We start from the raw sequence: 27,499 nt of genomic DNA on the forward strand, positions 1-27,499 counted from the left end.
TACAAAGAATATGTCAAAAGACAGCAAGAAAAGTCAAAGACAGGATGATCAAAATGTCAATCAAATCACTACTATTTTTCACCACATCACATTTTAACACATTTACAATACTACAATTGTAGAAGAACTGACTTAGAAAATGAGATTATTTTAACAACCCCACAGATAAAAACAATAAAATACAATGAGTCAAAATTTCCAATCAAACAAAAACAAAACATGATAGAACAAATTAGGAAACTGATTAAAGATGTGAGAGATGAAAAACTCATGCTAAGTAAAAGTTAACATGCTCTTGTCATTCACCTTAAGTTAAATGGCACTTCCTCTTTCTTTTCCAATTGCTAGTTGATTGCAACTATATTGCCCCGGGAATGTAGGTTGACATTTCATACAAGTGCATTTTTCTAACAGTAAAGACATATTGAGGAATTACAACAGATTTATAGCCAATAGGGTGCAACCTGCACAACATTTTTGTCTCCTATTCATCTACATCAAGGCTATGCTATTTCTTAAGATAATATGTAAATATAACTACATGCAATATACAGGCTCTTAAGGGTTACTCTGAGCAACCACATTAAACGGGATTTCAAATTAATGGTCAAAATACACTCATGCACAGCATATAACAAATATTCAAGAAGGAAATGAGACTTTCTCAGTCACATGTACAAACAGTCACACACACAAACATAAATATAATCATGTTTTACTACATCAGTCGTGATGAGGGTGTTGCTTTATGGGCATCCTAAGGACCCCAAAACAAAAGTCCTGACCAGCAGGGAAAGGGGAGGAGCTACTCATTTACTTTATGTTAGAATTAGGTTCGTTTCTAGAACGGCTACACTCAGTATGGGATAGAAATCATTTATAACAAGCCCACATACAAAAGGGCAGCAGCAACAAACCTTAAGCTATGCATGTCTTCAATCACGAGCAATGCCACTCACACACATCAGAAATACAGTACTGTGTACTAAGCTTGACTCAGTCTGTGCTGTACACAGCTGTGGATTAAGAACTTGTGTGGTTTGTTAGATTTACTGACTTAATGGGTTAATTACACTAAACGTAGCCAAAACATCACACATCAATAAAACCCAAGATTAATTTAGTGTCAGTAGTTCTGATTCTTAATGTGCGAGTGGTACCCACACAAATATAATATAAAATAGTTGTTCCACAATTTATTTTATATTAGCACATTGCTTTCAATCACATTTTAAAGTGCATACCTGGTTGGACCAAGACAAATCAATTTCAATTCAAGCATACACCAAACTGATTTACTTTTGAAATGCTTTAAAGTCATGATAATTACTAGAAGGTTGGTCCCCTAACGGAGAGTAATTTAAGAAAATTCTGGGAAAATTCATCAAGAGATGTCTAAGTGCTGCAAGTTAGCAAGCGTCTCAAAAGTTGATTTCCATTAGAATACGGAGAACGCCACAGCTACTAAATAACCACTCACACCGCATTCTACCCAACAAAGTAACGGTTTGTCCATGTTAAGAAATACACACAGGAGGGGTCTACGGAGAATTAACACGCAGAATGAAAAAACTAAAAACAAACAAAAAAAAAAAACAACAAGAAAACGGGAAGAAAAACCGCCATCCAAACACACCAAATCACAGACTGGAATCGCCCGCCGAGACCTACTCGTCCCAGGTGCCATCTTGACTAGAGCTTCCTGCCGTCGCACCCGCCGACGAGACGGACGACGCAACGGACGACGCGTACGCCACCTCGCCCGCCACCTCGCCCGCCACCTCGCCCGCCACCTCGCCCTGGCCGTCGGGGCCGTCCAGGACATCATGCAGCGGGGCTGCGACTTGGTGCTTCGATGTTGACGTCGCCGGCCCTTCAGGAGGCGTCCGCGCTGGCTGGTCCTCCGCGGACGCTGCCCCCGCCGCCGCTGCAGCCGCAGCCACCGCTGCCGCCGCTGCCCCCGCCGCCGCAGCCGCGGCCTCCACGAGGGGGTTGTACTCATCGTGGGCCTGCTGTCGAGGTGCAGCGGGAGGCATCCCAGAGGGCATCCCAGAGGGCATCCGGGAGATCGTCGGCCACCTGCCATCGCGAGGCACGGGCTCGATGCGGGGCCCTTCGGGCGGTGGTGCCGCTCCAGCCTGGCGGTCTTGGGGGGCTAGAGGTGGAGGCGCTTCGTCGAGGATGACGGGCTCCGGCATCGGCGGTCGTCCCCACAGGCCAGTCAGGATGGCGACGGCGCGGGCGGCTCGCTCGCGCAGCGCGTTCTCCGTCTGCAGTCGGCGCAGCGCGTCGGCCGCGGGGCCCTGGGCGGACGGGCCGGGGGCTCCGGCGGCTCCGGGGGCGGCCCCCTCCCCGGCGGCACCGGCAGGGCGGCCCATCGGGCGGCGCAGCAGCACCTGCTGCAGCTGGATGTTCTGGATCTGCGCCTGCTGCAGGATGGCCGGCAGCTCGTAGTGGTGGAAGAAGTAGATCATGGAGTGCTGCAACACGAAACGGACGTTGAGGCACGAGCGGCCCAAGCCAAGCGGAAGCGGCAGTGGCGCCCCTTTCAAATAGCCTGTCACTTGCCGGCCCGGCCCTGGCCTGCCTGGGCCAGCAGACCGATTCCGTCGTCGCTCCGTCTCCCTCGCACTCATGGTGCTTCCCGCAGGCGCGATAGAGACAGAGCGACGAAAACGACTCTCGGAATCAGTCTACTGCCCCGGAATTGTCATATGCCTGCCTGGACGGTTACAACGGCGACCCAGTAAACCGGCGAGGCAGTGCCTGCGCGCCACACTATTACGGGCCGTCAGGTCGTCACCAACAACAGGCCCTACTCCGACAAAGCCAGCCTGCGACAACGCGAACAAAGAACAAGGAGGCTGCACTGACAATGTCAGCCGCTGCACACGCTGCCGTCTTGACGCCCGCGAAGCCGAGGGTAGGCAACCCCGCGCCAGGCCAGCGTGGCGGGACGGCCTACCCGCCAGGCGGACTGCTGGGTCGCAGACGCGTTTTGTGCTCCCGAGTCGCTAAACAGGACTCGAACCGAACGTGTGACCCCGACAATGGACTCCTCGTTCGGAGAGCAATCCATTGGTGGGGTCACGCGTCCGGTTCGAGTTCAATTTAGCGACTCTGGAGCTCAAAACGCGTCTAGAGTTTTCGTGGTTTTCGCCGCCTCCACCGGTCTTCTGACCCACTGCGTGACGCTCTCCACGGAGCCGCAGTGAGTGAGAGAGGGACGGAAGGCGTTACGTAATATCTGGACGACCACGCGGTCGTGGGCTTATTTTTTATTCCCACGGATGTTATTTCGCCGTGCACAACTCTGGACGCCCCGCCCTCTACACTCAGACAACGCACACAAACTCACACACACGGCGCGAGAAAAGAAAGAGCGAGGCAGCGAGGCTGCAAGGCGCGGTGCAGCATACCAAAGCATTGCGCATCATTCTTTATCTTCTTTTCTTAATCCTACTTGGGCCCGTGCCTGGCCTGCCTGCCTGCCTGCTCGGCCAGGCCGACTTGCCGGTGCAGAGGGCAGAGGGGAAGGGAGGGGAAGGATTTGGGGGTGGACAGCGGCGGGAGGGGCGTAGCTTTCAATAGCTCACGCTGCAGCAGCCCCCTGCAGGGCGCCAGGGCTGGACAGACACACACACACACACACGAGCACAGAGGGGGTGGATGGGCGACGAAACGCAGCCTCAAGAAACGCACCCCCTAATTCCAAGGCTAATGGCCGGCCGTTCGGGCCCTTTGGGTCGCTCGGTAGTTCGGTCGGGGCGCGCTAACTTCAGCCCCCACGACGACGGACGCAAGAAGCGGTTGCGGCATAAGTTACGCATTCCCGGCCTTGGCTTCGCCCTGCTTGCAGTGTGCTTGCAGTGCTCGGCCACCGTACGGTACGGCAACCACCCTGGTTCTGCTGGCGCACCTCGGCGCGGCGGCCGAGGCCGAGGCCGAGGTCGAGGGGGGTCTCCACAGCAATCCCAGCGGCGGTCCTGTTGCTAGGGGGCGTCGTCCGTGCCGAGGGACCGAGACTGACGCGGCGACGTCGAGCAATATCAAAAGGACACCGATGATGGCCGTGTTTCCTTTCCTCACTCCTGGAATGCCGCGCGCCACGCCACGCCACGCCCCGCCAAGCCACGCCACGCCACGTGTAGGGGAGGAGTACGGCTTCATTACCCGACCAGCCTTCCTTCGGCTCCGGGCCTCCGAATCAGAGGAATGCAAAGGGATGTCGCGCCGCCGAATAAAACCGTTTCCCCTCACCATGGGGGCGAGGCCACGCCGAGGCCACGCCCAGGCGCGCACATCATTTCAAGGCGAGCCCGGCGATAGCGAAGGCGAGTGAGAAGTCATTCTCATTTCTCTTTGGAGGGGCGTGAAACACAAGACGCGCCCCGGCCCGGTGCGGGGGTGACGACGGCACGGGGGCTTTCCATGGGTTTCCCACAGTGGAGGCACGTGCCAACCCCCCCCCCCCCCTGAAGCTGCCACTTTTATTGCAGGAGAGGTCTTCCGAGTCAATCCAGCTCGGATTCGATAGCCGTCGGGTCGGGTGGGATGAGAGAGACAGAGAGAGAGAGAGAGAGAGAGAGAAGAGAGGGAGGAGGGGAGAGGGAGAAAGATGGAGACAGGATGGCGTCATCACAAGGCCCCCCAGTCAACTTGCTGTCTAAACTATGCGCCTGATTGACGCTGAAGTACCAAGCCGCCTGCCAGCCTGCCAGCCTGCCAGGTGGGCATCCCGGCCGCAGCCCGGTTCGGCGGGCCTGCCTACCCACACGGGGCTCGGCCTGGCCAGCCAGCCATCAGTGCCTGCCACCCCTACAGTGTACACTCATCGCGCGCGTGGGACGATACTCGCGAAGCGCTCAATAAGCCCCCCCCCCCCACACACACAGACACCGTATCCATATTGGTTCCTACGCCCACCACAAGGCGACCACAGAGACGCGCGACACGCGGGGACACGCAGGAATCGCACAAAGGGGAGAGAGCCGCCGAGGAGCGGGGGCCTGGCGGGGGCCTGGCGGGGACCCCCAGGAAAGCCACAGCAGTTCCCAAACAGACGCAACAATACGGACAAGCCTCCTCAGGCCACTCAGGCAGGCCGGGCCAGGCCGAAGTCGGCCTAATTTTCGTCTCATTTCGACACGCTTCACCCCGCCGCGGCCCGCCCGGCCCGCCACACCCGCCTCCTCCACAGACAAGCACCATCATCTGCAATCTGCGTTGACTCCCCGCAGACAGCTCTCTGCCCCCGCCGCGCCGCCGCGCCCGGGCCGCCAAGAAGGCCAACAAATTTATAGGAAAAGAGAGGGGGGCGAGGAGAAAAGTGAAATGAACAGAGGACGCAGATAATGAAGACGAAGAAAGCACACGAGAAGAAGGAGAAGCAGAGGGAGAGATCGCTACGTAACCTCAGTTTTGCGCGCGCGTGCGAGAGAGAGAGAGAGAGAGAGAGAGAGAGAGAGAGATGGCGGCGGGATGAAAGAGGGGAGGGGGTAGCTCGGAATGCGTATTATTACGGATGCCAGGTGGAGCGAGAAGACCACAAACAATAACTTGTTTTATTGTGTGGACACAATAAGGGGATAGCGCGGAGTGGCGGGGCGTGGCGGGGCGTGGCGGGGCGTGGCAGGGCGTGCCCGGCGTGGCGGGGCCCGCAAGAACAACTCCAATACAAGTCAAGTGGGGGAGGAAGCGGCAGCCCGGCAAAATAAGCAGTTTAGAGACAATTTTTGTTTCTGTCTCGACGCTGATAACGACGACAACAACCAACAACAACAACACACAAAACCTACGCACCTGTGTGAAGAGCCAGGAAGTGACGAGCGCCAGCCTGGTGTACTGGCCGTTGAAGCGGTAGTGGTACGCGTAGAAGGTGAAGTGGTACAGGTAGAAGAACCTGCAATCACAAAGCAGAGCAAGACGTCAACCAGAGTGGGGTGGCGGCGTAGCGGCCGGGATCAAATGTCAGGCCCCCCGGCCCCGCCGCGCCCCGCCGCGCCCCGCCCCGGCGGCGTGTCACCCGGAACGAGGCGCAAGACGAAGAGGCACGGCCAGGCGCGGCCGGGAAACGGATAGCACCGCGCACGCCGCCGACAAGACCCCCTTGATGCTTTTCGGCAGACAGGAGGGTCTGGCCGGAGGTCAATGACACACTCAGGGACCGTCCATGAGGGGCGACCGGTGGCCAGATGTGGCGGCGGTGCCCGGCCCTGGCCCCGGCCCTGGCCCCGGCCCTGGCGTGTCGCGGGGTGCAACCACTGCAGTGGCGGCGCCATGGTAGGCTCGAAATAAAGGAGGGGGCAGGACGCACTAGCTTAGCCGGACGGAGCAGCCAGGCAGGCAGGCAGGCAGGCAGACCCCGGACGTCCAGGGAATGGAATATATGATATAAAGGGATTTGCGACCGGACACCTTTGTTGTGGCACAAAAGGCACCTCCTCTCCACGCCAGCGTCTTATGTGCCTCAGAGGGCCCAGCAGGGCGCGGCACGGCACGGCACGGCACGGCCCCACGGCGCGGCTGGGAGCCGAGTGGCCAGGAGGACCGCCACTCCGGCGACGCCAGCGAGCGACGCGACGGCAGTGCGGGGCGGCCAGGTGATGGACAGACGGGCGGTGTCCGGCGGACTGATTTTCGTCGCTGTCTGTCTCGCACTCACGGGGCGTCCCGCACAGGTGCGAGAGAGAGACAGAGCGACTCAGTCTGCTTGCGAGAGGACGCACCGCAGCCGCAGGCTCGGCGCCTCGGCCCCTCGGAGGGTCGGAGGGTCGGAGGGTCGGAGGGTCGGAGGGGCCAGAGGCACTGAGGGTCGGCGGCGCTGCTTCTTTTGAGGAATGCGATTAGCATGGCGCCCGCACGCTCTCATTGAGATTCGCGACGGGGCAATGGCACACTGGCAGAGGCGGGCAGAGCGACACCCAGCCGCCACGGAGCACGGCGTCCACACGGCGTCCAGCACGCCCGGCCACGGCCCGGCTCTGCCATGCAGCACAAATCCAGCCACCAAAACACCCACGCAAACCCCCCGGTCTTCACTTTCCCACTACGACTGTATTTTATTCTACAGTGCCGTGCGGGATCCTGTCCTGTCCAAAGAGCAGGACAAAAAAAACAGCACCAAAAAAAAAAGGCAGAGCGGGTTTGCGGAAACGCCGTCGTGTCCGTTGCGGGCAGCTGGCAAACCACACCGCCACTGGGTCACGCTGCGGCAGTACCAAATCGCTCAAAGGGACGTCCCCGTGCGTGTGTGTCTGTGTGTGTCGCACGTACTCACACACGCACACACACACACACACAGAGTAGAGAAGCACGGCGAAATGGTCTGGGCCGTACGGCAGGGAGCGGGCTGGTGGAAACACATTAAATGGAAGCTGGGTGTGCCAAGGCGGGCGGGGTGGGGCGGGGTGGGGCGGGGCGGGGCAGCCGGCTGAGCGAGAGTTAATCTTGATGGGAGCGAGAGACCGAAGTCAACAAATGCTCCCCTAACCACGGACCACGGTGCGGCGCGCGGCGCTGCGCGGCAAGGTAAGGTACGGCGGGCCCAGCGCCAACATCCGATCTCCAGCGCTCCAGCCGCCTGTAGCCTCCAGCGTGCCTCCAGCGTGCCTCCAGCCTCGGCCTGCTCCAGCGCCGGCAGCCGGCCTAACCAAATTGGCAGGCAAAATGCAAACCGCTGGCCGGGCCGGGGCCAGACCTCGGCCGGGGCAATGGCTGCAATGGCCTGTAAAGGGGAAGCCCTGCAGGGTGTATCGGCCCCCGGGAAAACGGGAGTATGGCCGGGGTTTCCCAAACCCCCCATTCCCGGGGAAGGCGGAGGGGGCGGGCGGGGACCTCCGGGGTGCGGCTCGGCAAGGCCCCGGCAAGGGGGCCCGAAAAAGCCCGGCCCGGGCCCAGGGCCGGCCCCAGAGGAGCAGGGCGTCCCGAGGTGCGGCTTCCGGCCGAGGCCACCCGAGTTCTAGCGAGGTTTCGGTACGACGCCCGGCCCGGCCACCCGGCCAGACCTCGGCCGGACCCCCGGCCAGAGGCCAGCGCCAGTCCCGAGGCGGCGACTCTCCGGAACCGGTGCCAGCCGGGGCCTTCAAGGACCGGGGCTCGTTCGACGCGGCCAGGACCGCCGTCGGATGAGGAAGTATGCCGCAGGACGTCCCTCCCTTCCTTCCTCACCAGGCAGAGTCGGTTTCGTCGCTCTGTCTCTCTCGCACCAATAAGGAACGCCCCGTGGGTGCGAGTGAGACAGAGCGACGAAAACGACTCTCAGTCTGCAGGTCGAGGGACGAATGACGAGCCCGGCGGGGCAGAGGGAGGGGAGGGGGAGGCCCAGCGTCTCAGGCCGCCTGCCGCCATCCCCCCAAGATAAATCAGAGTGGTGTAGAATATCGAAGCAAGGAGTGACACATGAAACATGCATGGCCCTTCCGGGGGCAACAAGGGAGGGGGTGCTTCGCGCGAGTCGTATGTGTGAGCGGGGAAGGAAGGGGCGGCGCGAATGTGCGTGCTTGTGTGTGTGTGTGTGTGTGTGTGTGTGTGTGTGTGTATCTGTGTCTGTGTGTGTGAGCCGCGCCTCATTCATTACCCTTTGATTCTCCCCATTAGACCGCCACTTGTGTTTCCCCGCCCCGCCCCGCCCCGCCCCGCGACCGCAAACTGGCGAAGGGTGGCGCTGAAGGACGCCGTCCGCGCTCCGCCTTGCACCTGCACTGCCAGCGCCGCGCTGAGAGTCACTTCGTCGCTCTGTCTCTGTCGCACTCATGGGGCTCTTCATGAGGGTGCGAGGGAGACATAGCCTCATCGTTGCCTTACCTCAACCAGTGCTTCTTGGTGATGAGCGTGTGGCTGCAGATGGCGTCGTACTGGTCGGCCGTCCACACGATCAGGATGATGTAGAAGGCGGTCTGCGTGTCGTTGAAGAACTCGGACATGATGGCCTCCATGCCTGCAGCACACAAACAAACGACGACATGATTCAGGGGCCGCCTGTTTATCGGGTTGCCTACCCGACACAACGGTCTCATAACCCGCCCCCTACCGCTCTCCGTTCCCTGATTAGTTGCTTCAGGCAGTTGATGGCGTGGCGTGGCGTGGCGTGGCGCGGCGCCGCCCGGGCGAGTCGCCACACAAGTCCCCGCAATCAGGCCATGATGAGAGGCTACATGCAGAGCGACGCGGAGCGACACGCGGATCCAAGCCGCCCAGCCCAGCCCGGCCCGGCCAAAGCCCAAGGTGTCGCCGCTGCAGGCCGCGCAGGCCGTCTCCGTGCAGTGTGTCGCGGTGGGCCGGGCGGGGAGGGGAGGGGAGGGGAGGGGAGGGGAGGGGTGGCAGGGTCGAGGGCAGGGCGCTGTTTGCTTGGCTGGCTTGTTTACCCTGTACAGGGCGGCGGGGCGGGCCGAGGTACCACCGCGGCCCGGCGGGGTGTTCCCGGTCACGGGGAAGGACCCGAAGGACCAAGGACCCTCGGCCCTCCACAGCCCTGCGCCCTGCCCCGCCACTTGAAGGCAATAAAAACCCGAGAATGAGGTCCTTCGGGCTTCGGGAACTTCGGGCCGAGCGTCCCCGGTTCGATACCATTCCGTGGCGTTTCCTGTTTCCGCCTCGAACGGCCTCGAGTCTCTCGACGCTCTCCCTCCCCGATGAGCTATGTGTTTTTCCCGGCGGCGCCGCCCCGCCGCCCCGCGGCCCCGCCTACACTTTCGACGCCTCGGTTACTTGATTCCTCACAATCGACCGATGACTGAAGCAACGCGACAAACGGCCACCCCTCGCCTCCTCAGCGCGGATACGAGAGAGGTAGAGAGAGAGGGTCCCTCCCAGAGTCCCGCCGTGTCGTTTTCCAGCCCTCTCCACCTGACTCAGACAATTCAATTTCCTCACCTGGATGCCCCAGCCAGCCCCAGCCACTTCAAGCCGAGTTGGCTCCTGAAAGGCCTCGAATTTCCATCGTTCCCATCATTCACTGCGACATTTTTGGACTCCATTTGGAGTCCATCGTCGCCGGGATCAAAAAACCGGCGGCCAAACCCACCATACGCCCCGCCCCCTCTGCTCTCGGTGCCGCTCCAGTGTCTCCAGCGTCCACAGCACCCAGCCTGCCAGCCTGCCAGGGGCTCGCTGATTGTTCGGCAGGGTTGCGCAACAGATCGAGTGGGGCCCCTCTCTCCGTGCATGCTGAGGCGCTGCCGCCACGCTCCAGCTGTGTCTAGGAAGCCGTGGAGAGGAAGCGGCCTGGAATCTCGACTCTCCAGAATACATTGTCCTGTCCGGCCGCCCCGCCTCGGCCCGCCTCGGCTACATTCTCCAGCCGGCCTCCAGTGACACGACGATCGCCCCGGCGAGGGGGAAGGGGGACAGGGGCGGGCTCATTTTCCAGCGCGGTACATTCTCCAGCCCGGGGGTACATTCTCCAGCCGCCTAGTCGGTTTCTCCAGCCGGACCGGACTCACTCGAGGAAATGAAACGTGGTGGACGGCCTGCAGGCTGATTCACAAAGTCGTTTTCGTCGTTCTGTCTCTCTCGCACTCATGGGGCGTCCCGTGAAGGTGCGAGAGAGACAGAACGACTCTCGGAATCAGTCTGCCCGACGGGCTGGACGACGCTCGGGGAGGGCCAGGGCCAGGGCCTCGGCCAGGGCGAAGGGCGGCCCTCGCCGCGCTGGCGATGCTGGCCCCGGTGCCCCTCAGCGGCCCGAGTGTTGTTGTCCCGCTTCACACCCAGCCTCGCCCCGCCCCGCCCTTACAGTGCGTCGAGAGAGCACGCCTCATTGGGGCGGGTCCGTGGGGCCGTCGGCCGTGCCGCGCCGATTCCCTGTATCGCGGCGAGCAAGGCGAGTGCGGCGTGGTGCGGCGCGACTCCCCACGGGTGCGAGAGAGACGGCTGCTCGGCATCAGCCTGCCGGCTGGCGAAGGTTTCCCGCGGCGCTAGGGCTTCATTTGATTGAGTGAAAGAGAGAAAGGGGAGGCCGCGCGGCGCGCTGTGCGCCGCTGTGCGCGCACTACAGTGTAGCCTACACCACGACGACCTCGGGGGAGGGGGGAAGGGGAGGGGTGTTGCCAAATCGAGGGAGCAGTGGCTGCGGCTCTCCGGTCAGGCCACCGTCAAAAACAGCATTGCGTTGCACGGGCCTGCAGGCCCTCAGCAAAACTCGCCACTTTCGTGTTTTATTTTTTTCTCGGATTGTTGCCTCCTTTGACACAGCGAACGGCAGCGTCCCTGCCGCCACGCACCGCCACGCACCGCCACGCACCGCCACGCACCGCCACGCACCGCCACGCACGGCGGCCTTGTCGACGTCGCCCTATAGGTGACCCGGGGGGCGGCGATCGTCTGAGCCACTAAGCCGCTTACAGCAAACGGCAGCCGCCACGCCGCCACGCCGCCACGGACGCGGGGAGCTTGGCGGAGAACCAAAATCGGCGCGTTTTGGCGGCGGTAGCAAAAATTGCCCAGCCTCCGCATGCGAACGCGACACTGGAGGCTGTGGAGAGAGAAAGAGAGAGAGACTTACCCACGAGGGCCAGGATGACGGTGAGCAGCGGCGCGGCCGGGAAGGTGGCCGTCACGTTGAACTCGAACATCTGCAGCAGCTCAACTGCAACAGGGATCAGCATCATCATGAGCAGGGAGAGAGGAAAAAGAAAAACCCAGAAAGGCTCTTACGTCACCACGTGACAAGGCACGAGACTCAAAACGACAAGGCGAGATACAGTGGTTCCATATCCCAGCCGAAGGGAGGACAGGGCCTGCTGGGATCTCAACAGCAGGGGCCCAGGCCCACGGCCCACGCCGCGGCACGCCGGCGCGCCCACCGCACAACGCGCAGCGCGCGGGGCTTTGTAAGATTTCTAGTTCTGTGAACGGAGCAGACGACACGGCGAAGCGCGGCGGAGGGCAAAGGGGAAAAATGAATATACGATTTTGCGGCACACAACAAGGGCGGCATGTATACATGGAGTAATACGCGGAGTAAACTCCTGAAAGGGGGACGGGACGAAACGGGCTGAGACGGCTTTGTCCGCTCTTACCGGGTGCCAAGCTGTGCCACGCTGTGCCACGCTGTGCCACGCTGTACCGAGCTGTGCCAAGCCCTCCCCGGCCTTCCCCAGCACACGGGGCGCGCGACACACGGGGGCGCCGCACACGGCACGGCCTTCGCCGAGCTCAAAGAGTCCCTGTCATAACACACGCGTCTGGCCGCGCCGTGGCCGCGCCGCCACCAAAGGAGCGTCCCGCCTTCCTATTGGCGGCGAAATTCGCCGCAAACCAATAGCGACTGCGTCCCCTTTGATGCGGGGTGTCGCGGGGACGTCCCGCGTCCCGCATTCAGTGCCCAACCCTTAACGGCGGCCCGCCCGCCGTCTCTCTCGCACTCGCGCGGCGTCCCGCGGGGGCGCGAGAGAGACAGTTCGGGATCGGTCTGGAGCCTGCAGCCCCTCAGCAGCCGCTACCCGGCACATCCACCGAGGCCGCCCCGCCACGGCCCCGCCATTACCCAGACGGTCGTCAGCGTGGCCAGGATGGTCCGGGCGGCCCCGCCGAGGGCCCCGCAGCCCCGAACACGACACGGCCGGACGTCGCCGGAAATCACCGGATATCGCCGGCCGTGACGATACAGACGGGGGGGACGACGGCGACCACAAGGACGCAAGGGCGTCGTCGGGGCCAAGCCACGGCACGCCACGGACACGCCGGCAGCCTGCCGACGCCCGGCTCCAACTCATGTACATCGTTAGCCAGTACACACCGGAACGGTGCCGAAACAGCGCGACAGACCCTCCCTTTTGAAACGCTATTCTCGTGTAAGCCCCGCGGGGCGGGGCGGGGCGGGGCGGGGTGGGGCGGCCATTCCGCGGGGCTAAGGGGCAATTCGGGAGGTGATGCAAGCCTTGCTTCTTCTGAGCGAGCTCCGCCATGCCGCGCCTTGCCGCGCCTTGGCAACGCCTTGCCACGGCGCGTCTCGTCCTCGTCGCGCAGAGGCCCCATGCGGCCCCATGGCCCGATGGCCCGATTGGGGGCGTCGGCTGCTTTACGGCCAAAATCGCTTTGATTGCCGCGGAGCTCCGGGGAGCGCGAGGCGGCGAGGCGCAAAGGAATCCAACCGGCGCACCGACAACCATTAAAAAGGCCAGAAAGGCCGCAGGGGTGCGCGGTGGCGAGGCACCAAGTCGGCAAGGCGCCGCGGCGGCCAGTGTGGCGACGCGCGCGCTGCCATCGGGCTGCCATCGGCGCCAACGGGTCGCCGTCAGGCGCGTCAAATTTAAATGCGAGGCGCGATGGCATCGCATCAGCGTCCGCCATCTGGAGGGTGGCGGGCACGGCGGGGTGGGAATGACGGCGCGGAGGGCTGCAGCAGCGCCGCGCGCGTCGCTGACAGGTAAGAGCCACGCCTGTCCACTCGAGTGGAAACCTACACGTGGGGAAATTAAGAACCATTCAGCTCCAGATCCCAGCAGCATCCGTTCCTTCCCTCCCTCCGGGGGCGGGCTGGCTGCCTGGCGGGCTGGCGGCGGGCTGGCGGCGGCGCGTCCTCCGTCCTCGCACAGCCAGGACAACAAGGACTCCGTGTGCAGACGGGCGTACAGATTCAAACTGGCGGCCGGACAGACCAAGCGAAAGAGGACGCTGTGCGCGGGGCGGGGGCAGGCGGGGGCAGGCGGAGGCAGGCGGAGGCAGGCAGGGCGAGGACGACAGGCTGTGGCCCGGATGGCCCGGGTGGCGCCCCGGATCCGGTTTGGTCTGCGGCATACTTCCTCATCCGACGGCGAAGACCGCGAAGACGGCGAAAACGAGGCCATTTTCATACCGTGTTTCGGGCCAGAGAGGACTGAAATTCGTGCTGGAAGAGGCAGCAAGGGATCTCTTTCCTGCGCGGCCAGTGCAGGTTTGACTTGGACTACCCGCGAGCGCAAGTCGATTCCAATCCGCTGTGTTTCAAAATGCAGAGACCGGGCGCAAAATGGCCCCGGCGGGCAGACACAGCATCACAGCAATATTGGTTCAGCAGACTGATTCCGAGAGTCGTTTTCGTCGCTCTGTCTCTCTCGCACCTGTAGGGGACGCCCCGTGAGTGCGAGAGAGACAGAGCGGCGAAAACGACTCTCGGAAACAGTGCGCAGGTAATGTGGCTTCGGGCCCCGCGCACTGCTCCGCTCGGCTCGGCACGCGTCGCTGGGCTTCGCGCTTCGCGTGCGGTGTACATAGGGGGTGGCGTGTGGGCGACAGGCTTCACGCACACACACAGAGTTCCTCAGGAGGCCTGTTCCCATTCATACAGCCACTGTATGCCTACTATGTGCTTTACAAATCCCTGCTTTGCCCCCGCGGCACGGCGCGGCACGGCACGGCGGACCGCGGTCCGGACAAACATGCCCACAGCCCCCTCCCCTCCCACTGATGAATCTCATACCGAATCGTCCGGGCGGGCTGCCCGGATGCCCGGCTATACACACAGCTGATTGCTGTATTATATCGCCGGCCAGAGCCGGGGCCTGCAGGGCCTGCAGGGCCACCGCAACCGAGCGGCCAGCGGCGGCCAGGCGCATTGGCCGAACATTCAAGCTGCTCACTTTGCGTGTCCGTGCGTCCGTCGGCCTGTCCGTCTGCCCGCCCGCCTTCTTTCCCCGTCTAATCAAGCAGTGGGCCGTCACTGCCTACAGGACCTGCTTGTTTGTCTCATCGGGGTCCTGCAGGGCGGCGAGAAAAGGCCGAGGGGGCGGGGCGGGGCGGAAAATGCCCTGATGAGGACGATCAAGAGGGCGAGCTTGGCGGGGCGGCCGGGCCGGCGGGGCCCCCGGATGCCCCCGATGGGGCCGATGGTAATGACAGCCGACAAGCGACCGTAACGAGCGTCCAGCGGGGCACGCCGCCGCCGCCCTGGCCGCCCCCACCACAAGGTGACCGCCGAGCAGCCGAGCAGCAAGCAACCCGCAAGCACGCCGCCAAGGCCGACTCGGCGGCCGCACGCCAACAAAAACAAAACGCTTTTTCTTAAATTTTGCTTTTGAATTTATTTATTATTTTGAAAAATTGTTGCGCGCACAGAGCGAGCAGAGTTCAAGCGCTACCCGATCGTCGATTCGAAGTTCGGGAAAGGATCGGTCCGATGCCCTGCTACTCAGCCAGAAGGCCGCCGCGCCGGCCGTCGGGGCAGCGGAGCTCTGGGCTGCTCTGGGCTGCTCGGGGCGCGGAGGGCAGTGGGGGAGTCCAACGAGTCAATTGGCTCGCTTAATCATGTGCCCGTCCAATCAAACGCCCCCGGCCAGCGCATCGACAAATCGGCCAAAAACTGGAGCGGTGTGCTGGAGGCCGTCGTCCCGTCGACACCCCGATGGGGCACCCCGATGGGGCACCGCAGTTAGAACCGTCGAAGAGAACACCCGGAGGGGAGTTGCGTGGGACCCGATGGGTTGCCTATCCAGCGGCGCGGGCGGTAACCACGGCGAGACCCTGCGGCCTGCCTGCGCTTCTTTGAACAACGGACTCCGTCGACCTCAAAAGGGAGCCCTTATGGATGGTTCACCAGCAGATCGCCCCGCCCCGCCCCGCCCCGCCTCGGGCGCTCCCTGCCGTCGTCGACTTGATTCCTCTCAAATCGCCCGGTCGGAAGTTTTAAGTTGGAGTGCGGTCGCAAAGTTGGGCCGGCCCGTCTTCGCCGCGGCCGAGGGCGGTTCGGGAGGGGGGGGGGCGATGAGGTGAAACGGGAAGGAGCAGGGCGCGCGCTCGGTCTGCCCGGTCAAGTCCAGCACTGAGTCGAAGCCCAATTAAAAAGATTAAAGCGCTCGTCGGCTCGACTGCCGACGTTCAAAACTTTGGAGTGTCAAAGCGCCGCGCGTGCATGGCCGCCGATAACGTGGCAAAAGGCGGCGCCGCAAATCAAGGAAGGTAAAAATACATCTTCGAAAAGAAAAGGAAAGAAGAGACAGGAAAAAATGATCCCAAACGACCGGGCGTCCACAAAGGCAAAATGCGACACGGGAACGGGGACCCACTATTGGTGGGCTCGGCGGGGGCCGCGGTGGGGTGGGCACGGGGGGCGGGACAGGACAGCCAGAGGGGGCGGAGCCTCGCGGGGCCGGCCGGTGGGGGGCAGTGGGGCCGGTGGGGCCGGTGGGGGGCAGGGGCCGCCGCGAGGGGCAACAGGCAGCCTCTCCGGAGCAGGGGGGCGGGGCGGGGCGGGGCCCTTCTTAGTAGCCCCTGCAATGACGCCGAGGGCCAATTGTTGCGTTGTGATTGCCTGGGGTCGGATTTACACAGTGTGGCGACACACGCTACCGTCGGGGAGCAGCCTGGCGCAGCGAGGGGGTCGCCGCCGACGGGGCGCCGCTAAGACGTCGCAGGCCGCCGCGAGCGTGACGCCGGCCCGTATAAGAGCATCGTTCCGGCGGCGCGCTGCTGCCGCTCGTCCCGCGGCGCGGCGTCGTCGCCGGCACTCCGCCGTCAAGCATTTAATCCCCGGCACTTCTGGGCCGGGTCCTCCGCGCCCCGTCCGCCCCGTCCGCCCCGTCCTCGGCGCGGACGTGCCGCTCGCACGCGCGGGGAAGTCCCTTCAGCCCCGGCGCGACAGAGACCGACAGAGAGCACCGATTCCGCGAGGGCGTAATGGAGTGGCGCGGCGTGGTGGGCTGAGTGGCGACGCGCCCCGCCCCGCGCCGCCCCGCCTCGCGCCCCGCTGCGAGTGACTGAGAAATTGAGCCCGGCAAGGAACAATTAGCCGGCCGATTAGGACAGCGCTTGCCTCGGCTTGCCGGCGCCATGACGGGCCGTCATAACACGACATTAAAACGGGGCCACGCCGCCACGCCGCGCGGAGGGGCGCCAGCCAGCCAGGCCCAGCCCGCCGTGTTCGACGACTTGCCGGCGGCGAAAATGAGGCGCTGGGCACGCTGCCACGCCACGCCACTGCAAGCGGTGGGGGCTGGGGGACCGCGCTAGGCCGCGCGCTGCCTGCTGGGGCGGCTGGGGCCGAATGTCAACATGGCGAGCAGCGGGGCCAAGCAGCGCGGCCAAAATCATTTTCCATTCGCTGGCTGTCCTGTTTTCCCCCTCGGGATTCGAGGCGAGGCACTGTCTCGAGCACAGTCCGCCGGCAGTCCGTCGAAGGTCCGTCGTCGGGAGCCCCCGCCCTCGGCCTCGCGGCTAGCGCTGCCAGCAGAGCAGGGCCTTGTGGGGCGTAACGGAGCCCCGCCGAGCCCAGGCGTGGCCCAGGCGTGGCCCAAGCGTGGTCACACCCCTCCCTCCCTCCCCACCCCACCCCCTCCCATCGTTGCGCTGTTTGTGTAACATGACACTTAATTGAAAAGTGTGCGAGCGAGCAAACGTCCACGAAACGTCGCCGCCGCCGTCGAGGACGTCGAGGACGGCGACGAGGAGACGGGGAGAGCGGAGAGAAGAATTGAAGAGGTTTGGGAAAGGAGCAAAAAGAAAGGCGGCGGCAGCGTGAGGCACGTGAAGCACACTGCCAACATGGAGGACACGGAGGACGCCGCCGCCGAGCCCGGCCTAGGCCCGGCCGAGCCGCCAACAGGGAGCTGGTCCGCACAAACCAAAACTTACTTATGAAGACGAAGATCTGGTGGTGGGAGTAGCGAAGCAGCATGGACGTGGACACCGTCTGCAACAGATGAGTCATCATGAGAAGCAAATCGCGACTCGCCCCAAGTCACGGCTGTGTCACGGCCAAGGCAAAACAATTCATCAACCCCCACCCCAACCCCCAACCCCCACCCCAGCGCTCCCGCTGACTAGTGATCGCCTGAACCTGATCGCATATTATTTGACCAGCACGCCATCATCGGACAGTTTGCATAGCGCTGCATAAATTTCCCTCCCTCACTTTTGAGATGGAGGGGGAGGGGGCGGTGGCCGCCAGCGGGGATGTGTGTTCTCCACTTGACTGCACTGTGCCCCTCCCCCTCCCCTGCCCCTGCCGCCCCTGCCCACGCAATAATGCAACGACGTCACCCTAAAACGATAATCGTGTTGGGTTGGGGTCGGGGTGGGGTTGGGGTCCGAGTCTGGACTTTAGTGAGTTCAAGTGGACTTCGATGGACGGGCAGCTGCGGACCGTCCGAAGCACGCGCAGCACGCGCAGCACAGTGGGCCAGAAGACCGGTGGAGGCGACCAAAACTCAGACGCGTTTTGAGCTAATCGAACGTGTGACCCCCACCAATGGATTCCTCGTTCGGAGAGCAATCCATTAGTGGGGTCACACGTTCGGTTCGAGTCCTAATTGACGACCATGGAGCTCAAAACGCGTCTAGAATTTCGGCCGCCTCCACCGGTCTTCTGGCCCGCAGCGCAGTACGCAGCCCTGCGAGGCAGAAACACAAAACTCAAAATTGCCGGGTCCCTTTCGTCAGCGAGCGTGCGGCCGTCCCTATAAAAAGACAGCATCCAGCAGTCAGTAAAATTAAAGTTACCACAAAACATAAAACTCGATTACAAGTCTTTCAATTTTTCATTACGTCGCCATCAAGTTATATTTTTTAAATGCAGTTCGGCCAGTCGTGGGCTCTGCCTCGATCCCAGGGACTCCAACCGCGGCGCCAATTTTTATTTTATTTTTATTTCTTCTTGCTCTCTTTTCTGTTTTTCGGCCCCGCGGCTACACTGCGCTCGCTGCCAGTCGGGCGCGCGGCCGCAGACCGCGTCGGGCGTGCCTACATTAGTCCTTCGCGTGCGTCACGTGCCACGGCCGGGCATCGGCAGGCATCGGGCCGCGAGGTCCGCGATGTTAAATTCAAATGGCACACCGTCGTCGCCAGCGGGTCCCCGCCGCCGCCGAGTCGCCCGGACCGCGGACTGAAGGCGACACCTTTTTTGGCGGTCGACATTCCCATTCACTTCGCACGCCATTTCCTCGAGTCGAGGCGTGCGCGAGCATGGCGCGAGCACACAGACGGACGGGCTGGACGGGTCGGTAACGAGGGGAACGACGACGCGGACAGCCGCGGTGACGTCGCGCCGTCGCGCCGCGCCAGTCAGATGCTATCGGGGTGACGAAGCGACATACAAAAGTCGCCAGCCGGCCGGCCGGCCCGCGCGAACAAACAGGGAATAGTTTAGGCAAAAGTGAGTCGCGGCGACGCGGCACAGCTGTCGCGCTGCCGCCTGTCTGCAGTCTCTCTAGCTCTGCCCGGCCCTGCCGCCCGGTCTCTAATCTCTCGAAGCCTGCCGCCCGATCTGCAGTCTCTCTAGCCCTGCCGCCTGGTCTCTAGTCTCTCTAAGCTGGAGGCCGGAGCTTCCTGAGACCGCCGGCATGCGATCAGTTGTGGTCTAGCCCGCAATGGTAATGGTAACGAGGGGTAGGCAATGCCAGCCGGGCGACGCGCGCCGCTGTCCGCCGAGTTGCCTACCCACGGTGTGCCAGGCGGCAGCGACCAACAAAATGCGCACACCAAGACAATTTTGCGCTCATGTCTCCCCCACTTATGCAAACTCTTGGCGTTTTCGGGGCGCTTTCGGCTGAGCCGCCCATCTGGCCGGGCCGTGGCCGGGCCGGACTGGATTCGACTCGACAGCGTGTGGCTGGTGGCGCCGGGACGGCGGCGGCAGGGCAAGGGTCTAGGGGCGCCGGCGCCGCCAAGGACTAGAACCAGGACCCCGCCCCTCCCTCGCCCAGGACCTTGGCCAGAGCGACCCCCTCCCCTCCCCTCCCGCTCAATGCTTGCTGCTTGCTGCTTGCCCTGCCTGGCCGTTTCTTTGCTTTTCCCCAGCTCCCTTTCCCTTCTACCTTGGGGTTTGCTTTTCGGCACCCTTCTCTTTTGGAAATGATGTATGGCATTACTTACAAACACAAGCATAACGAAGAGAGCAGCAAAGTAGGATGTGTGGGCCATCCACATGGTCACGAATCGATAGTGCTCACCGGTCACAACATTTCTGAAAAGTGTGAAAAATTTCAGTGCTGTTGTGGTAGTAGAAATATCCAGGACACATTCATCGCTTCTCCTACAGTTTAGCATACGCACCTCAAATATCCCTTGTTATCTTCTGTCTCAGCCAGATTTTTTATGGAAGCCATGAGAACATCATCATATCCCAAGAACTCTTCTAAAATGAACCTCAAGAAGCTATCTCCAAAGCATTTATCTTTGGTTGGGTCCAAAGCAACAATTTTCACAGGAATTTTCAGCAGTTTCCGTTTTTCAGCACCAAGGCGTAAGTAGCCATACTCAAGAGAATACTCCACTATATAAGCATCCTCTGGCCACACTGCAACATAAAACAATATGGATTATTTTTTTCATTTTTTATTTTTAAAACTAAATTTTAAAATCATTTAAGACTGTTTAAAAACACAGTCAACATTGAACTCTGACCTGCTCTGACAAGTTTTTCAACTTCAGAAAATGCTTTACCAGACTTGTCCTGGGTCTCCCCATCAATAGTATTGTTTTCCGTTAGTACAGTCTGAAATTGCAAGAAAACAGTGTCACGAGAGGCAAAACTTACAAAAGGTTAAAATGTGAGGAGAGACTACTGAAGAAGTTTTAGTAAAAGGAGAATACCTCACTGTCTATTACGACAAAAATTTCACTGGATTGGAGTTCCTGTTCAACCCGGGCAAAGAGAGTAACTTTAATATATTGAACTGGATCACAAGAATCATAAAAAAGAGTGTGAATAGACATGCTTTGCTACCTGGGTAAGTTCCTCCAAGTCCTCTTTAGATATCAGGCCAGCTTCTGCCGCTTCAGATATAGATAACTTCTCAGTAAACTCTTCAGGTTTGGCAATTTCTTCAGGTTTCAACAAAGTTTCTGAAAATTGTAAAAAAAAAAAAAAAAAATTGTCGATGTGTTGTAACTTTGAAAATCCGCAAGTAGAAGATGAAGATAAATTATCTTGACCTTTACCTGATGTTTCCTCAGTAGATGTTTCATTTTCATGCAACATTTGCAATCCTTCACTTGGTGAGGGCTCATTGCCACTTTCAGCTGTTAAGACATCCGTTTCTGCATTGAGAACTGCATTTCTATCTGCCTCAACTTCTGTTGTGGATGGTTCAATCATAAAGCTGCACAGAACAAGTAGCATATTACAATGTTAGATAATATCAAGCAACATCCACAGAAAAAGACAAACAGTGTGAAACTGAATTCTTATACATTCAAAAAAGGCTTCAAACAATTCCACAGCATGCAGGAAATAAAGAAAGTAGATTATGCATACAATTTTGTCATGAAAGTCACATCAAAACTATTAATATCCAGCTGAAAAACAAGGAAAGAAAATAGAAAAGAGAGAGAAACAAAGACAAAAGAATAACATGCAAATGTAAAACAGAAAGAAAAATATATCAGATAGCCCCTTTACAGAATGGCTTTTATGACATATCAGAGAGCACAAACTACTAACACAAACTCATTGCAATCCATTGACTTCTTTTTTTCTTTTATAAATGTCAACCATTTACTTTGGAAGGGAAATGTTTGGTCACTCCGAGACTTATGCAAATGCATGCAACATAGAATAAAAACTTGTGATCTTTAGAAAAAAAAAGGTTTACAAACAAAAAAAACTTAAAAAGCTTTAAACACACTAAGAGAAAAAAAAATTGTTTTTAGGCATTGATGAAAGGTACCTGAGTGGATTCCATAAATAATGGCTGAATGGAAGTGCTCTGAATATTGTCCAACTGAACAAGAAAAGACATGATGTAAGAGTTTGAAGAATGAGAAAATGAAACACATACACTGACGAAATCGTTGATACGGTAGAATGGTCAATTATAGATAGTTTTTACCCAAAAATCCAGCATAAAAATTTTATGCAATATTTTCTGATAACCATTTTTTGATTGATTACTTCTGAGTTTTCCAAATCCACCAACACCATCTCTGCTACCACTGTTACAAAGAGCCACTTACAGCCAGAGAAAATAACTGGCATCATTTAGCTGTTACAGACTTATTATTTCAAAAAATTGGTCCAAACATTCACCTTACAAAACATAACCATGAAAATTTTCCAGTAATATAAATTATGGATGAAAAGCAATGGATAGGTTTAAGACACAGGGGCAGCAGGTTAGTGATAGGGATGTATTTTCAGATAAAAAGTAAAAGTAGGAACAGTAATTACCATTTCAAAGTGGCAATATTAAAACAAGCATCACTCATAGTAAATAAAATTATTTTGACTTGATCAGGATGCACTTTGCATTTAAGATGCCACAAAGAACAACAGCTGAATACAAATACTCACCCATCTCTTGTAAGAAGTCCCAAAACAGAGCTTATGTCTTCCACTCGTTCCTGACGCAGTCGCTCTTCCTTGGCATATGATTTTTCAACCGTATAATCATCTGAAACACCTCCTCGAACAATTTCCACCCTTAAAATGCCATCACGAGGCCAATCTTTACGAATATGTTCAAGGCAGTTTGTGGGTGTCCTCGAAAAAGCTACATGAATGTAGATCAGAACAAACAGAGAGCCCAAGGCCTGAAAGGAAACAGAAATGCATGCAAAAAATATTGTCTGAGTTAAGTATTTATACTTTTTTCTAGTGATATCACATTATTAAAAACAAAACACTCACCAGTAGTAGGAAAAAGAACTCGAGGAATCTCCTCACCGGTCTGGGGAAAGTTCTCGCATAAAAGAGAGCAGCCTTTACGAAGAGGGTATAGAATAGTTGATTGCGCACGGTAATGAGTGCATTTGTAGTATTTGTATTATTATTATTTCTGGCACGATTGTTATTGTTGTTATTTGTCCTTGGTCTATCCATGATTGGGAAAAATCCTCTTCTGACTCGGGGCTGCTGTGGTTGATCCTGAGGATTTCCTGCCGGCCTGTCACTTGGTCCTGCAGCTGGAGGTTGATTTGCAGCTGGAGGTTGATTTGAAGCAGGAGGTTGATTTGCAGCTGGAGGTTGATTTGCGGCTGGAGGCTGATTTACAGCTGGAGCCTGATTTGCAGCAGGAGGCTGATTTGCAGCTGGAGGTTGGTTTACAGGTGGAGGTTGGTTTGCAGATGGAGGTGGATTTGCAGCTGGAGGTTGGTTTACAGATGGAGGCTGATTTGCAGGTGGAGGCTGATTTGCAGGTGGAGACTGATTTACAGGTGGAGGCTGATTCGACGCTGAAGGCTGTGCTGTCTGGAGCAGATCTGAGATACTAACAACGTTGTTTTCTATATCATGAAGCAAGGCATTTGCATCTTCTTCAGAGGTTCTAATGTGAAGAACAGCTACAGAACCTGATGCAAGAAATGACCCAGTCCTTTGCGAGTGAGGGGGTGAAAAGTCTAGAGGAATAGGTGGAGTGGGAGGGGGTGAGACGCTACTTGAAGAGACTGACGATTCAGTGGAACTAGAGTCCCCGTCTTCGGAAGAGGTAGGGGTATCACATGGATGTACTCCTTCAGGTATGCCAAGGGTATGCCTTCTTGCAGGGGGAGTATTGCGCTCTGTGACATTAACAGCAGGTCCTGGCACATTAGGTGATGCAAACCCAGCAGCAATATTTCCAACATTTAGTGCTTCATGATTATGCACGATGTTATTGGCCCTTTCGGCTGAATCAGCCACATTCTCTTCTCGTTGCATGCCGTAGAGTTACACTTCTTCCATTATTCTTTTAATTTCACTGTGTGCCATTGTACAAGTTTAAAATGTTTCACAAAATGAGATGAGGAAAGAAACTTCAAAAGATTATCTGGAACAGAAAAATAAACACATAATCTGGGTTACATAAGTGTGACACTAAACTCCATACAAAACAATGCCCTTGGCATTTGAACTTCAGACAAATATTGTTGGAACTCAGGCAACATCAAAAGTTGTTAGAAAATAGTGTCTTAAAATCCTAATGGTTAAGTTCTTATGGGCAATGTTGACATATTATTTCATAGAAAGGTTGCATGCAGTAGGGAACATCTGTTAAAGGTCTATGTGTAATTTTGCGAGACCGGAGTTCAGCCGTTCTTAATTGGACAAAGTTAAAAATTCCCTACAAATCAAGAATCTGTAAAAATACAAAAAATAAAAACATTTATGAAAATAGAGTAAAATGAGTTGAGGGTTCAAGACAGTACGATTTCGTTAACACTTGCTCACTCTGCGATTACCTTGACCAAATTTTAATTAAAATTTCAAAAATCTGTCAAATTTATGAATTAGTTCATCGACAGCTGTCGCAAATGACAATCTGTAGGCCTACAAATATTTCTAACCTAGCTTTCGGACAAAATATGCTGTGTTGTTCATGCAAGTGGGAATGACCAGTCTGATAGCAACACATCAACTTACCTCAGTTCACACTGGCTGAAATACTTCGTCCAAATAAGCCGCAGGGACAATCCGAAAAATCGATGTCGATTTAAAAAAAAAAGGTTTGCGTCAATTCACAGAAAGCAAGTCAACATGTACGCCATTGTTTTCCAGCTTTCTGCTAGACTTCTTCCTACTTCTCGCTTGGAGTGGCGACCGCGCGGCCGTGCGGCCAGTGTCTCAGCGGCGCGAAATTCAAACCGAACGGCTCTCCCACAAACAGAAGTACATTCAAAGACACGAAATTGGACGAATTGATAGTAAAGAAGCTTATTGGACGGTTGACACGGTCGACCAAAGGGGACGACAGACGTAATGCGTAGCTGACATATCTTAAGTCACGCTGCACCCGAGGGCATTACAGAGCGTCAAGTCACGATGATTCTAGCTCGAGTGACTCTTCTGTGCACTTGTCCCAAGAGAGCACCGCCGGCTGATAAGATGCCGCCGTGTCGAAGGGCCGCGCGAAAGAGGTCGAAATCTCTTGAATTCCCTTGAAATCCCGATCGATCGATCGCTCGCGCCAATCTGGACACTCAACGCCACGCCAACTCCAACTCACTGGTCATTGGAGCGAGGAATACAGAAAAGGCGAAAAGGAGAAATAAAACGAATGAGGAAAAATACCTGGATTCCGAAGGCGTTAGATTTATTGATAGACACTGCGAGTGCCTCGTGTCTACCGGCCAACCGGCCTTGTGAGTACGTTGGGTGGCCGACCTGTCGGGCGCATGATGTCACATGTCGTCGCCCCACTCGGCACTCGGCCGTGAGACACCGCAACAAAAAGTAGCATGCCACGACCAAACAGTAAAATTTGTTAAAGTTTTAGTGTTTTATTCAATATAAAATTATAGTTAATATTACAGGCAAGCAATTCCGTGAGAGACTAAATAATGAGATTACAGTTTGTGCACATCACTCCAACGAATCATCCACGAATTTAGCCATTCATTCATTGATTCATAATCCATCAATATTCATTCAGTCATTCAGTCTGTCGTCATCCGTTCAGTCATTCATGCGCTCCTCGGTCGATCGATGCGTTCATTCGTTGATGGCTCCCAGGGGCTTCCCTGGATAGTGGCTGGGTGGCCCCGGTGGCTCCTCACTGTCCCTCAGATGCACAACGACGCTGGAGTAGCTCCGGGCTGCGCACACAAATAGGTGGAGACGTGATCATCAATACCCCGCGCGTCCGTACACCGCGCGGCACGGCGAGGGGTAGCGACGTGCTTCCAAGTCAGAAGTGGGCGGGTAGGAATGGCCGAGAGAGCTCCGCGCAGTGGGCCAGAAGATCGGTGAAGGCGTTAAAAACTCTAGACGCGAAGCAAGACTCGAGTCGAACGTGTGACCGCTACCAAGGGATTCTTCGTTCAGAGAGCAATCCATCGGTGGGGTCATACGTTCGGTTTGAGTCCCACTTAGCGACTCTGGAGCTCAAAACGCTTTCGGGATTTTGACCGCCGCCCCACTGTGCCCCAGTCCCACCGGCAACACAGTAAGGCAGGATTTAGCGAAGGAGTTTCGACATAACCTTATCTCAGACACCCGCCCACAACTATGCATCTGCCTCGCGGAAATAGGTTCACCAGCTGTCGGCACCCGCACCACATTCCTCGCATTCAGCAAAACACGTTCGAGCAAAGGAGTTTAACATTGTCCTCAGACAGTAACTGATCACTGTAAAGGCTGAACAGCGTAAGTTCTGCCTGCTGATGCTTCGGTTCCTGGTAGTGATAGTAATTATCGGTCCGAAAGAAAAAATGAATGTCAAAGCAGGTGGCTGGTTTCCTTCAAGCTTTCCTTAATGAGTGACGACAGTTGACCACTGATCCCTTAAGCTGCAGTACACTGTGGGTACACACCTGGGACGTGCAACTGCACGCGGACCGTGGCGGCGTCGGCGTGCTGCATCGGCGTGGACGTGGAGTAGGCCGCCTCCGCGGCCGGCAGCGAGACGGGGGCGTTGACGGTGGACTTCCTGTGCTGCGGCACGTGCAGCAGGTCGAACAGCGACGGCAGCCTGGAGCGAGCGTCCCCCCAGTGCTTCCAGGGCTGGGCGTGGCTGGGCCGCCGCTTCCAGGCCGACCTGGGCGGGGGGAGCCGACAGTGACGATCACAGAGTTCAATAAAAGTTGTTAGAGAAAGAAAAAGGTGGGTTGACTGACCCTTGGAATATGAGTCCTCGTCGGTAGAGCACGGCCAGGACGAACAGCAGGGCCAGGCACAGGCCGCCGCCCCCCAGCGCCCAGTACCACGCGGTGTGGTCGGCCCGCTCTTGCAGGGGCAGGATGGGGGGGTCCCACGGCGTGCTGGAGCTCCCCGTCGAAGACGCCGTGAACGCCGAGCTGGGGTGCGGCGACGGCGTCGGGGGAACCGTGCCAGAGGCCGCCGTCGTGGAGTCCGTTGGGTCCATGTCGTCGTACTGGTGGTGGCGCCCCAGACATATCTCGGCCAGGGCCCCGGCTGGATAGCGATCCGGCCCGATCCGGCGCAATCAGTCGAGGACCTTCGCGGCGGCCAGGCCAGGACGGAGTACCGGGAGTACCAACCTCAGGACGCCGCAAGCGGAGTGGCGACCACCCCGGGGACACGGGACTCGAGGCCGGCGATGTAGGTTGGCAAGAGCTCCCTGCAACGCCGTGGCAGGGTGGCCAATCCACTGGCGGCGCGCGAAAAATAATCCGAAAAACGAGGCAGGTGTTAATCAATGGCCGTGGCATCATGCGCCATCTCGGCTGATAACGTGGCAGGCCTCGGTGCCGTCAGTGCCAGTGCAGGGCCCTCGACTCGGCCCTCGGCCGGGTACCGACCCACCGGGGCACCGGGACGCCCATGATAAGGACGGCCACTCGTGCCGCTCGGGCCGCCGAGCCATTTCGCCGCCCACACTCCTCGTTCTGTCTCTCTCGCGCCCCTACGGCACTGTCCGTGAGTGCGAGAGAGACAGAGCGAGGAGGAGTCTCGCGGCACGGGCACGCGCCGTCGGCCTGCGTCGGCGTTGCGGCAGGTCAAGGCCCCCGCTGTGTCTAGTAGTGCGCACTGTCGGAAGGGGGTTGGATTTCCGGACGCAGGCGGAACCACATTGTGCCCCGGTGCGTTCCGTATCCGATGCGCACCCCGGTTACCGCAGATTAAACACGGTATGATTCGCCATCGCCACAGTCCAGAGCGTGAATGCGCCGATTCAGAACTCCAGGTCCAGGGTTCGAGTCGCACCAT

General features: G+C 57.9%; 2 protein-coding genes across 2 annotated transcripts; both read right to left on the reverse strand.

The window, feature by feature from the left end:
• Window positions 1–13: 13 nt before the first annotated feature.
• LOC117643012 lies at window positions 14–24,634 on the reverse strand. Its single transcript, XM_034381649.1, has 17 exons — window positions 24,254–24,634; window positions 22,541–23,660; window positions 22,205–22,443; window positions 21,582–21,635; window positions 20,854–21,014; window positions 20,639–20,757; window positions 20,506–20,547; window positions 20,317–20,407; window positions 19,966–20,209; window positions 19,786–19,876; window positions 17,548–17,605; window positions 11,504–11,587; window positions 8,806–8,938; window positions 5,803–5,902; window positions 2,343–2,480; window positions 1,245–1,345; window positions 14–110 (listed from the first exon to the last, which is right to left on the reverse strand). Exons 2-17 carry the CDS (start codon window positions 23,549–23,551, stop codon window positions 14–16), a joined length of 2,763 nt encoding a protein of 920 aa, XP_034237540.1. The 5' UTR covers window positions 23,552–23,660; window positions 24,254–24,634.
• Window positions 24,635–24,906: 272 nt separating this feature from the next.
• LOC117642237 lies at window positions 24,907–26,833 on the reverse strand. The gene is made up of 3 exons (XM_034380198.1): window positions 26,446–26,833; window positions 26,143–26,366; window positions 24,907–25,425 (listed from the first exon to the last, which is right to left on the reverse strand). Exons 1-3 carry the CDS (start codon window positions 26,691–26,693, stop codon window positions 25,322–25,324), a joined length of 576 nt encoding a protein of 191 aa, XP_034236089.1. The 5' UTR covers window positions 26,694–26,833; the 3' UTR covers window positions 24,907–25,321.
• Between the last annotated feature and the right edge of the window lie 666 nt (window positions 26,834–27,499).

This window comes from Thrips palmi, unplaced genomic scaffold, assembly GCF_012932325.1.
Source record: "Thrips palmi isolate BJ-2018 unplaced genomic scaffold, TpBJ-2018v1 HiC_scaffold_16, whole genome shotgun sequence".
Classification (NCBI taxonomy): domain Eukaryota; kingdom Metazoa; phylum Arthropoda; class Insecta; order Thysanoptera; family Thripidae; genus Thrips; species Thrips palmi.

Coding starts and splice junctions, on each gene's coding strand:
- LOC117642237 (XM_034380198.1), bottom strand. CDS start 26,693: ATGGACCCAACGGACTCCACGACGGCGGCCTCTGGCACGGTTCCCCCG. Junction 26,367..26,445: donor CGAGGACTCATATTCCAAGG/GTCAGTCAACCC, acceptor CCCCCCGCCCAG/GTCGGCCTGGAAGCGGCGGC. Junction 25,426..26,142: donor CGTGCAGTTGCACGTCCCAG/GTGTGTACCCAC, acceptor TTGTGTGCGCAG/CCCGGAGCTACTCCAGCGTC.
- LOC117643012 (XM_034381649.1), bottom strand. CDS start 23,551: ATGCAACGAGAAGAGAATGTGGCTGATTCAGCCGAAAGGGCCAATAAC. Junction 21,636..22,204: donor GGACTTCTTACAAGAGATGG/GTGAGTATTTGT, acceptor TTTCTTGTTCAG/TTGGACAATATTCAGAGCAC. Junction 111..1,244: donor ATTTGTCTTGGTCCAACCAG/GTATGCACTTTA, acceptor CTACAATTGTAG/TATTGTAAATGTGTTAAAAT.